The sequence below is a fragment of the Vipera ursinii genome, assembly GCF_947247035.1.
Source record: "Vipera ursinii genome assembly, chromosome: 1".
NCBI classification, from domain to species: Eukaryota; Metazoa; Chordata; class Lepidosauria; order Squamata; family Viperidae; genus Vipera; species Vipera ursinii.
In genome coordinates, this window is record NC_139512.1 from 179,411,515 (window position 1) to 179,424,016 (window position 12,502).

The 12,502-nt window shown below is 38.0% G+C and overlaps 1 protein-coding gene across 5 annotated transcripts in view; it reads left to right on the forward strand.

The window, feature by feature from the left end:
- PTH2R (parathyroid hormone 2 receptor) overlaps window positions 1-12,502 on the forward strand; it is a 71,041-nt gene that overhangs the window by 43,905 nt on the left and 14,634 nt on the right. For 3 of the 5 annotated variants that reach the window (XM_083354605.1, XM_083354606.1, XM_083354607.1), the window contains exons 10-13: window positions 1,627-1,721; window positions 4,659-4,797; window positions 6,795-6,836; window positions 9,538-10,358. In XM_083354605.1, coding sequence (XP_083210731.1) covers window positions 1,627-1,721; window positions 4,659-4,797; window positions 6,795-6,836; window positions 9,538-9,927 — 666 coding nt within the window. In that variant the 3' untranslated portion in view covers window positions 9,928-10,358. Of the gene's footprint in view, window positions 1-1,626; window positions 1,722-4,658; window positions 4,798-6,794; window positions 6,837-9,537; window positions 10,359-12,502 lie in introns of those variants that run through there. The other 2 variants (XR_014491451.1, XR_014491452.1) reach the window with 1 other exon arrangement.

Here is a 12,502-nt window from a genome sequence, read left to right on the forward strand (position 1 = left end):
ACTATGAGAGACCACCAGGCTTTTGACACTATCCCACATTATCTCCATTAGCAGGCAGACAACAATTCTGAGTGAGAATATCTGACTTCCCTTAAAGATACTTTTCTATGTTCTTACTGTCAAAGAAAGTCTGAAGGTTCTTTCTCTTTTTCCAGTCTTTTAATGGAAAGGAGAAGAGAGTGGCTTGAAACTGTAGCTTTATTACAATCAGATGTTTCCCCAACTACAGTATTGCTGGGAGTTTTTTTTAATCCAGGAGCTTGCTCTCATTTGATAATTCCTTTTCCATACCCCTGGACAGGTTTGTCCCTGTGCAAGAAAGCATTCTGGCTGGAAAAGAGTTGAGCAATCACTTTAATTGATGCTTTTTTGTTGTACTTTATAGAACAGGAGATGACATTTTATGTCAAAGTCAGGAGTGAGATGCTGTGACTGCTTTTGATATGTGAGAGCAAAACACTCCTCCTCTGGCATACATGCCGAGTTATTGCACTGCTTTTTATTCTTTTGAGCTGCTTGAATTATTTCAACACTGAACTGCACATCCTTTTAAAGCTGCCACTTTAAATTGCCTGTTGAAAGATAAAAATACATTTCCTCTTTTAAGAAAAGTAAAAGATGCAGTTAAAATATGTTGTATTTCTTAAAGTCTTATTCTGTACTTTAAGGTGCAAGGAGCATTACTTTGTTGGGCACACACATTGCTGGTGCATCTCTTGGGATGAATCCTGCTTCACCATCACCCCTCTAGGACAACTCGCTGTGGCCAACTTGCGAGAGCCAACTTGCCCTGGCTGATTCACCCTGGTCGTTTCATCCCAAGACAACTCAGCGCGGGATAACGTGAGAGAGGGACAAGTGAATTGCAGCAAGCCTTGTCTTGCTTTATGTTTGAACCTTCAAAAGTTAGAAGTGCTCAAGGCTAGGGTGAGCTGCAATTCTGTTTGTCCCTCTCTTGAGTCATTGCTGCAGCGAGTTGTCCCATGGTGAGTTGGCCATGGTGAGTTGTCCCATTCCAACCCCTGTGTGCCAGTTCCTGCTCTGGCTCACTTAAGACAGCAGGGTAACTCAACACGGTTGGCGTTGCTTTCCTGCAATTAGTTGCAAATGGAATTGTAAATATACTGGTTTTTCTACCCTGCTCCAATCCAGTGATGCTTCATTTATTTTTTCATAATGGAAAAGACCGTTCTAGCTTTGCTCCCTTACAGTTTTCAGTGTGAAGTTCAGAAAAGTGGCATTTTGGCAATTATGAGACTATTTATTATTTAATATAGAGATCAGAGATTTAATAAAGGAGCTAGTCTAGGAAGCAGTTAAATAAATGTGGCTGTCACTATCTTGGCCACTTTTATTCAAAACTTTGCAGAGTCATGTGTTTTTCAACTAGCTTCTCAGAAGCTGTGCAACAGCCTAGATCAAAATTGAAGAGCTTCCTAGACAGGTAGGATACTAATATTGGAAGTTACTAGATACAGATTCTGGACTTTTTATACTAGTCATCTTGCCGCCTGGTCATCTTGACAATATTATGTTCCAGATGTAAGAAAATGTTGAAATACCTCCTCAAAACATTCCAAAACATACCTCTAAAAGATGATGGAATAAAACAATTCTGTTTTACAGCTGAACTTTGTCCTCTTCCTGAATACTGTACGGGTGCTGGCCACAAAAATTTGGGAAACGAATGCTGTTGGCTACAATGTCAGAAAGCAATATAGGTATGGTGTATTTTTAGAAGCAGTCTCTACTAGAACTGACTTGGTCAGACAGAATGTTTTTTTTTACTTGTAATGAAGAAGTCTTGTTATTTGGAAATATCTTGGTTATCTTTTGCCTGGAAAAAAGCCAAGTTAGACTCCTGAAGGACTGGTTGTATATAAAAAAGGCAAAGACAATAATTTCCCTACTTTCTCAGATGGCTGGACTATATATAATGAGCTCAAAGTATAGGAGGATTAATTTATATATATATATATATATATATATATATATATATATATATATATATATATATATATATATATATATATATATATATGATTTAACTAGCAAGGTATTCAAAAGACTTGATAAATACTTAACACACACACACACACACACACACACACACACACATATATAAAATTCAGATATCTTGTGGAAAAGGGATTGCTACTCAAAAGAGATGATGAAGACATCTAAAATTTATTGTTACAATACCCTGGCATGCTGTGTCTCTTGACCAACTTGAAAGCAGCTAGTAAGAATTTTAAATATGTAACTTCACAGATACAGAAATGCATATAGATGAGATGCAGACAGATTGTAAATCTATTTCATAATAAGGTTTCCAAATATTTTAAGTCCTCTCATGTAACTATTAAGATCTGTTTGTCAAATCGCAATTCACAACCAGGTTGAAAACAGTAGACCAAGACATTCCTCCCACACACACTCCCTGCACACAAATAGAAATAAAAAGATCAAATTAATATTCACCCAGGATAAGCTGCTGACATGCTATGCTTTTATAAAATGTGTTTTTGTAGTTCACCAAGCTTTGTAAACTGGAGCGCCCAATTAAAACTAGAAGCCTTCGGGTGTGTTGTTCAGTCTTGCTATCAAGTTAATTAAAGCCAGATATTGCAGGGATGGATGGATAAATATGCTTTACCAAGTTTCATGCTGAAAACCAATTATCCTTAGAGAAAAAAAATGTGAAGCAATGATATAAGCCATATTTAACTATGTTTATCTGATAATCAAAATAAAAGCTAAAGCAAAATAAGCAGCAACGTTCTGAATGATAAATTGCTACTCTTGTTTCAATTCTGCAACAAAGAGTATATGTACTGTACAGGAAAAGATAGTCATGAGATTAAACCAATAGGAAGAATGACAAGCATCCTAACAAACAACTCCAGAAATATTCTCTCCAGCATCAAAATGAAGAATAGGATATCTTTGGTCTGTGGTTTAACCAGGCCAACCTATACGGACTTCTAGGCCTTGAGTGAAATCGTTAAATATTTCAGGTAGAGCAGGGGTCCCCAACCCCTGGGCCATGGTCCACTACCAGGCCTTGAGCCTTTCAGAACTGAGCTGTGGAAGTGGGAGGTGCAAGCCCTCGCACACTCCTGTGTGAGCAGCAGGTGCACATGCCCGGTGCTCTTGCAAATGAGTTGCACATGTGCACCCATTTGCCCACCATGTACGAGAAACCATCCCCCTTATCTCTCCCCCTCCCCCACTGGTCTGTAAAGCCCAAAAAAAGTTGGGGACATATGCTTATGATACTAATTTGGTAGTGGCTGAGCAAGAAGTTTTGGTTTTAAAAGAGATTCCTCCGAAGATCCTAAGGAGAAGGAAAGATTTCGCATTTCTAGTACAGGAACTTAAGAAACGTGATATTACCGGTAAGTTCAGATGGGAGATCCCAGTTGGGTTGGTGACAACGCACGAAGGTAAAAGACATTGTTTGGTTACTGTGGCTCAGGCACGTGATTTTTATAGTAATGTGTTAAAAGCAACCCCCCTATCATTTTTGGAAGCTGCAAAAGGACACGGTGTGGGAAAGTTTCAAGATGTTGCAGACAGACAGACAGAGCACAATGGTGGTGGAGGGGATCAAGCTACAGTCTCATCGGTTGCTGCAGGAGGCCAGAAGATGACGCGTGCCGCCCTAAGAAGAGCGAGACGAGAGCAAGGGCAAGACCAGCGGAAAGTTATGGAATCTTCAAAGTGTGCTTACAATGAAGATGTAGGAGGAGAGCGGTCTAAAGAAGTTTTGGGGGTCATGACAGAGGTGCTCCAAAAGTTTTGGGGCGTTAAGATTGTTGATTAAATTTTTAGATTAGAATGTCAATGGAGTAAAATTATTATAGAGGAGAAAGAAAGTTTTTTTTTAATATTTTATATAATTTAAGATTGATGTTATTTGCTTGCTAGAAAAGTATATTAGGGTTATGGACTTAAAGTATGTGTTGAACTAAGAGTGGGTATGTAAGCACCTAATTAATAACAAGTTGTCTTAGAGATTGCTTAAAAATTTTTTTTTATATATATACTCTTTTTATTTGAACTTTTATTTGAACTTAAGGATGATTTGGAACTGTGAGACATTTGGCATGATACACGCAAGAACTATTTTAGATTATAGTTTAGTTTGGTTGGAGATTATTAAGATTAACAGAGATAAGCGCTTTTGGTGCGTAACTGAGAATTTGTTTGGAAATTAGAGAAAGGTGGGAGAATGCAAATAGCAGGTGAGCTATTTGAGCTATATGAGCTAGAGAGAGATAGAATTTATACTTTATTGTTGATAATATAGGGGTGTTTATGTTTGTTTTTTGATTTTATGCCCTGTATTTAGCTCTGGGAAGTCGGGGGGGGGGGAGGAGGGAGTGGGGGAGAGGGATAGGGGTGGGGGAGGGGGGGATTAAAGTCAAAATGTATTGTAAAACTTTTTAAATTATAAAAAAAAAAAGTTGGGGACCTCAGATAGAGCTTCCACATGAGTCACTCTGGTTTGTCCAAACTTATACATACATTCCCTTTTGGCAAATACCCTTGACAGCTAAGAAGCTTTGAATGTATAAGATTGCAATTTATATCATGTTCATCTTATGCAGCGTGTGGCAGTCTCATAATTATAACTTCTCTTAACTTTCTTCCAGAAAACTAGCAAAATCCACTTTAATTCTGATCCTCGTCTTTGGTGTGCATTACATTGTCTTTGTGTGCCTACCTCACACATTCACTGGGTTAGGCTGGGAGATCCGGATGCACTGTGAACTCTTCTTCAATTCATTCCAGGTCTGGTGCCATGGTACTACCTTATCATTTATGAACTACTCAGATGTTCAGATACAAAACCAGGGCCACATTGCCATATTGCTTGCTGCAGGGCAAGAGTTACCTAATGAATAGGAATTGCATAATTGAAAAGCAAATAATACTTATATTGTAAGCATGCAATTTAGTCTGCACACACAAGACTAGGAACAGAGATGATTCCAAGGACTTCTTATTCCTCTTTTCAGTTGAAGAAGCCCCAGCTTTCCCATAATTCTCCAGATGTACAGTAGCTAGCTTTTGATCTTTCAGTTTGATCACAGGAGTTGGTATGTATTTGTAGCAAAATTGATTGTAGATCTCAAATCCCATGTCATAAGAAATCTGTTTGCTTCTAAAGCTCCACAATATCCTTCTGTTGTTTTCTTAAAGGATTGGCACCAGAGAGCCCTGAAAAAATATTTATTGGTGGAGTTTCTTTTGTAAAACCCTTTTCTTCTACTTTAACAGTATTTGCACTTAAAATCTTTTGCATTAAAGATGAAGCTCTGAGCCTACTTTATGATATAAAGTCCTTGGAGATAGTCCTTGGAGCAAAGCAAATGAAATGCAGCTTCAGCACAGTGATCATGCCATAAAATTTAATGCCTTCTAATCTCTGTTGCATGAATAAAAATATGACAATCCTGTTCCATCAAATCTGCAAATTGAATTAACTTTGAAACGAAATCTATTTTATAACATTTCAGAATCTCTTCTTCTGTTTCCTCTACACTTTTTTCATTGCATAACCTGATCATTGAAGAACAATGTAAAATTATTTCTAGAATGAAAGAATGGTATGAAAATACCTCTCACAGATGAAGCTATATTCTTGCTGTGGTTTTAAACAAATCTCAGAACTCCTAGTAACACATGGCAAATATTGTACAAATTCTTTTTTAGAAGAATGAGATTATGTGCTTGCATTATACTACAAAATTTATTGAGTTTGGTTTCCCCAGATGCCAAAACCAATCTTAGATCTCTTACAAACCCTTTTTATTAATGTTTGATCATTATACATTTAAAAATAAAATAAAACCCACCCAGACAGGATGATGGGACTCTATTACCTACACAATGAAAATGTTAAATTTATATTATAAATTTTAATTATATTACTATAATATATTACTATTATTTTAATTATATTACTAAATTAATCTTAAAACTATCTAACGCTAACAGCAGAACTAATCTTAAAACTCTACTGCTAATAGTAAACATGAACCCTAACACCTATTTTATCAAACCCTTAATTTAGCATGGCTTTAAACCAAGGGTGTCAAACTCGCAGCATCATGTGACGTGTCATGACTTATTGTGACTTTTTTTTCTCACTGCTGGCAATGGGGTGGGCACAGTTTTGGCATGATGCATCCGACCTGCGGGCCGGCAGTTTGACACCCCTGTTTTAAAACTTGCCAAGCTGTAATACTAATGTAACCCTAATAACCCTAGATTTTGTTAGCATTAGTTTGGTGTTAGCATTAGTTTGGCTAACCTTAATCCCAATATTGCTCTAACTATACACAACAAATCTAGCACTAAATCTAAACCAACCAAAACTATTTAATCCGATCTACCTCATCTTAGCTCCCACCTGAGCCAAACCTAATCTTAATTCAACCCTAATGCTAACATTAACCATGAAAACTAATACTAAGCCTTAAACCTTATACAAACCTAGCACTAAAGCCCAACTGTAACATAACCCTGCTGTCAATATTAACAATATTAACCATCAACTTTAACACTCACCCTAGTTATAACTTTCCTATAATTTATACAATAAACCTAATGCTTAATGATACTCATAATTCAGATTCTTTAGTCGTTATAACAATATTAACCTTAACTCTAACCCTAATCCTGTTACAATAAATTGGGCCCATGCTATAGGTATAGATTTAGTTTATGTTTCAAGGTAATGATAATTATGTTCCTTTGTAAATTCTTATTCTCAATTCTTCCAGGGCTTTTTTGTCTCTATCATCTATTGTTACTGTAATGGAGAGGTAAGTTTCTAGTGGGTAATAGGTGTGCAGTTGGTGGTGTGTGTGTGTGTGTATGTATGTATTTTCATAGTCATGCAAATGGATGCCATGGGTTTCCCCTCTGTCTCTCTCAGGTGGAGTTCTTATACTCCTCTCCTCCAGCTCCTCATGTTGCACTCTCCCAACAGTCTTTTCTCCTTTATGGAGAAAACTCATCTGTGCCTCTTTATTTCAAGGGATGTGCATGGAAAACTATCTCTGCTTGTGGCTAGCTATCCTTTCTTATCTAGCAGAGTGGCTGGGATGTATAGTAGATTGAATTTACTGTCAAATTGAGACTGCTGAACCCCAAAAATATGCATTGCATATTTATGTTGATTAAGATCAAAGAGCTAATGATTGAAAGAAAAGGAAAAGGGAAATATCAAAGAACCTGCACAATTTAATTCATAATTTATTTTTCAGGTGCAAAGAAAGGGGGTGGGTGGGTTAGAACAAAATAGATTTAGTTACAGAATAAAGTAGGAAGGGACGTTGAAGATCTTCTACTCTAATCCCTGCTTAAGCAGGAAACTCTCTATACCACTTCAGATAAGTGGCTGTCCAGTCTCTTCTTAAAAGCCTCCAGTGATGAAGAACCCACAACCTCTGAAGGGAAAGGCTGTTCCATCAGTTGCTTTCACTGTTAGGAAGTTTCTCCTTAACTCTAGGTTGCTAAATAGTTACAGGTTCAGAATAGGTTTCAATAACTGTATTAAATCCAAATTTATTCATGCTTAGAGTAGATTTATTTAAATCAATGGGATTTGTTAGTTACAAAGTTACATAGCTCAAGCTATATTTGATTAATGTCAACTGGAACTTTCTCTGCATGAGAGAGAGATTATATGGGTTGCCCTGACTCTTAGCGTTTATTTATGATTATATACCCAATGAAACGTTGCCATGGAATGTGATAGCATGGTTTGTAAATCAGGTACTATTGGATCCTGCTTTCCAAAAAAAAAAGTAATAAAAGGTGAATGATGTCCATCTTAACTGAATGGTCAAGTGTAATAATAAGTGGGAAGCAAAAGTATGCATCGGAACCTTGCTTATGATTCAGCTCTCACTTTTAATATACTTGGCTCATTATCTCTTCAGATTTATTTTTGGCATAGAAGGGAAGTTGAGAGGCCTGACTAATACATTACGTATCAATCATAGTATTTGCACAGAATACAAAAAAATATTATTTTGAAGACTTGTAATTTTTCACAGTCACTAGAACCAGTATACACATGTAACTTTTATTCTGGAACATCTCTTGTTTTGCTTAAACCTTATGATAATAGGGATAGAATTGAAACTAATTCTATCACCAAAGCTTGTGCTCTTAGTGACTTCTTCTTTTCCCATGATATATGCTGTACTACTGCTGCTCCATTTCCTTTTAGCCATAGTCCCCTACTCACTACCTACTACTTATTTTTAATTATATTTATTATAAGTTTGAACAATGGGCCCTATCCAACAAAATGAGTTTCAATGTGGAGAAAAGCAAAGATTTACATTTAGGCAGGAAAAATCAAAGGTACAAGTACAGATTAGGTGACACCTAGCTTAAAGACAGTAACTGTGAGAGGGACCTTGGAGTCCTAGTGGACGATCACTTGACTATGAGCCAGCAGTGTGCAGCAGCAGCGAAAAAAGCTAACACAATCCTGGGTTGAATAAACAGGCATAGAATCAAGATCACGCAAAGTATTAGTACTGCTTTATAAAACCCTAGTAAGACCACACCTGGAATACTTTAGCCAATTTTAATTACCATATCACAAAAAATGTTGAGAGTTTGGAAAAATTCAGAGAAGAGCAACTAAGATGATCAAAGGCCTGGAGATTAAAACATACGAAGAATGGCTGCAGGACTTGGTTTTGGCTAGTCTAAAGAAAAGAAAAAATAGGGGAGACATGATAGCAGTATTCAATTTTTGAGGGGCTGCCACAAAGAAGAGGGGGTCATGTTATTCACCAAAGCACCAGAAGGCAGGACAAGAACAATGGTTGGAAACTGATCAAAGAGAGAAGTAACATGGAATTAAGGAGAAACTTCCTGACAGTGAGGACAATTAACCAACTGCAACAGCTTGCCTTCAGAAATTATGGGTGCTCCATCACTGGAGATTTTTAAGAAGAGGCTAGACAGTCACTTGTCTGAGATGGTAAGGTTCTCCTGCTTGAGCAGGGGGCTGGACTAGAAGACCTCCAAGGTCCCTTCCAGCTCTGATTCCTATTCTATTCTATTCTATTCTATTCTATTCTATTCTATTCTATTCTATTCTATTCTATTCTATTCTATTCTATTCTATTCTATTCTATTCTATTCTATTCTTATCCCATCTTTCCTCTACAGACATGGTCAGTAAATATATACTGTAGGGATAGCCCTCTTCCACAACAATAACTCTGTGGGATTATTGGCCAAGTGATAGTAACTGGTCTAAGATCATCCAGATAATGTTTTGATTGAGGGAAAACCTGAATCTCGATTTCCTTAGTCCCAATTCAATACCTTTAAACAGTGTGCTACATGGCAAACTATAAATTCCTGTGGAAGAGTATAGTATATTCAGTTATAAATATACTATTAAAGGAAAAGCTTAATTCTAAGTGAAGGTGAGCTCTTCAAAACATTGGCTTCTTCCTGGCATTATGATCTGGACATTTTCTATTTCCTTAGGTACAAGCTGAGCTCAAGAAGACATGGGCTAAATGGAACTTGGCCACAGACTGGAAGAGGACTGTTCCTTGTGGGAATTCTCACTGTGGTTCTGTCCTCACTAACATGACCCAGAGCACCAGCAGCCAGGCTCAGATGGGTGTCAACTCCCGCATGAGGCTGGTTTCCAGCAAGGCGTGCAGGAATGGCACAGGGCAGAACGATGCCCATATACATTTGCCTGGGTATGTTAGGAGCAACTCTGAACATGACTGCATGCCCCAGTGGGCTCAGGAAGAGGCTGATGAAGAGGAAGAGAAGAGGCTGGGTGGCATTTCTAGACTTCAGAACAATCATGCAGATTTTCTCAAGGTGGAAGTGAACCAAATGGAAATAGAGGCAGCACTTTAAGAAGCTGGGGTGCAGGCAAAAGATTACAAAGGTAAAAATGGTCATCACATAGAAATGGATGGGCCACCTTTCATGCAGGCAGCTGAGCTCTCCATCCTCTTCCTAGGATAATATTTTCAACTTCATATGAGTTTATTTTGACTCACCTAATCCATACAGATTTCTCAGCCAGAGGCTTTCTCCAACTGGCAGTGTATCCAAAATCATTTTGAGTGGAGATTATCGTTCTTTAACATCTGAACTCTGATTTCTTCACAACAACTTTTTGTTGCATGATATTCCTGTGTTGGCAAGAAGCAAAGGCACTTATAACGATAACATTTAGATAAAGTTATTTTGAATCAACTGACATTTAAAAAGAACTTACAGAAGTAAAAAGAACCTATATTTATCAGTGATATTCAGTAATAAGTTCTAAATGTTAATATAATTTTGACTTGAAGTTTTTTCCTTTCAAAATGAGTATTGTTGTTGTTGTTAGTTGCGAAGTCGTGTCCAACCCATCGCGACCCCATGGACAACGTTCCCCCAGGCCTTCCTGTCCTCTACCATCTTCTGGAGTCCATTTAAGCTCGTACCTACTGCTTCAGTGACTCCATCCAGCCACCTCATTCTCTGTCGTCCACTTCTTCTCTTGCCCTCAATCTTTCCCAGCATTAGGCTCTTCTCCAGCGAGTCCTTCCTTCTCATTAGGTAGCCAAAGTATTTGAGCTTCAACTTCAGGATCTGGCCTTCTAAAGAGCAGTCAGGGTTGGTCTCCTCTAGGACTGACCGGTTTGATCGCCTTGTAGTCCAAGGGACTTGTAGGAGTCTTCTCCAGCAGCATAGTTCAAATGCCTCAATTCTTCATTGCTCAGTCTTTCTTATGGTCCAACTTTCACAGCCATACATTGCAACTGGGAAGACCATAGCCTTGACTATATGCACTTTTGTTGGCAGGGTGATGTCTCTGCTTTATTAACAGATCCATATATAAGTCTATATTATATATAGATTTATGATTTCTACTCATCTTTTGATTTAAAAATTTATCTGAATTATTTTTTCTTAATTGTACTAGTATATATTTTTCTTCCATGAATGCAAGCTCTTCTCCTTCCCTCTCCATCCTATCAGGTATCCTCATACTTTTCCACAAAGATAGTAGTGTAGACCGGGGTCCCCAACCACCGGGCTGCTACCACTACTGGGCCTTGGCCTGTTTGAAACGGACCTACGGGAGTGGAGCATTTGTGTGAGCACAAGTGGCTGCCACTCTCTTGAGTGGATCTTCACTTATGAGTGCAAACACCCTCCGCTTGCGCGAGTGGAGCTTTGCACATGAGCACAAGTGCCCTCAGTTCACGCATATATGCGTGGTTGTCTGCCTCTCATGTGAGGAGTACAAATCTCCATTCATGCGAGCAGAGGATGCTTGTGCTCATGTATGCACAAATGGAGATATGTGAGCACGTCTGCGCCTGCCACTCACATGGCCCCACTGTGCTGGCTGTGCTTGCCTGCTGTTTGTGGGAGTGGAGCGTCAAATTCCATTCACGCGAGTAGTGGTCATACGAGTGCACCATTCACACAAATGGAGGTGCATGCACACAGATGCACTTGCCATTCATGACCCCCCTCTGCGCTGGGACGGGCTGTCGAGCTGGAAAGGTAGACATTTTTAGCTGATGTAGACATTTTTAGCCACAAAGAGATATAATGTGAAATTACTTATACTGTTCTCTTTTCACAGTCTTTGTTTACTCCTTAGCAAACTCGCCTTACTATTCTAGGGGCAAATTATTTACTTGCAATCCAGCATTCCACTGAAGTATGCATGTTAATGTACAATATACTAAAAATAATGCGACATAAAATCAAATAACATCCAGATGGTCCTGTCTTGGTTAGCCTTTATTAAAGCCTTGGCTTGGCTTTTCCCCTGAGAATTGAGGCCAAATTGTAAACTGAACCTGGTGTGGATGACATTTTGACTGTATGACAGTCTCAAAGGTCTCAATTACACTGCAGTACTTTTTAAAAAACTGATATATTGTGTTTTCCATTTTTGTGTTATGAAGTACCTAGTACCACCAAGGTGGGTGGCCTGACAAATTTTATAAATAATATAACACGACTAGAAAATACAAATTGGAATATAGACCCCAAGTGGCAATTAATGTAGAAATGATAAAACCAGCAAATTCTGCAAAAGATTTTTTTTCACAAAGTTCATTTTAAATATTATCCAGTTAAAAAGCTATAGTGGCATAATAAATGCACTTTTTTCTTTCAGAATGTAATTCCAAGTATACTTCCGGTTACTAATGCCTTTTCATTTTTCAAATAGGTAGACATTTTAAACTTATTTATTTCTCAAATAAGAAAGAAGCAAAATCTAAAATTCATTGTCACTGTAACTTCAATCGAATGGTTATAAGTTGAGGACTACCTGTATGAATTATTTTGCCCTATATAAAGTTAGGTCTTGCTTTCAGAGAAACACTATACAGGAATGGCCTTATAAGCTTTCAATGACTTCATTCAAAATATCCAGCCATTTGTGTGTAATGGTATAGGATTTCCTGCTTCAGCA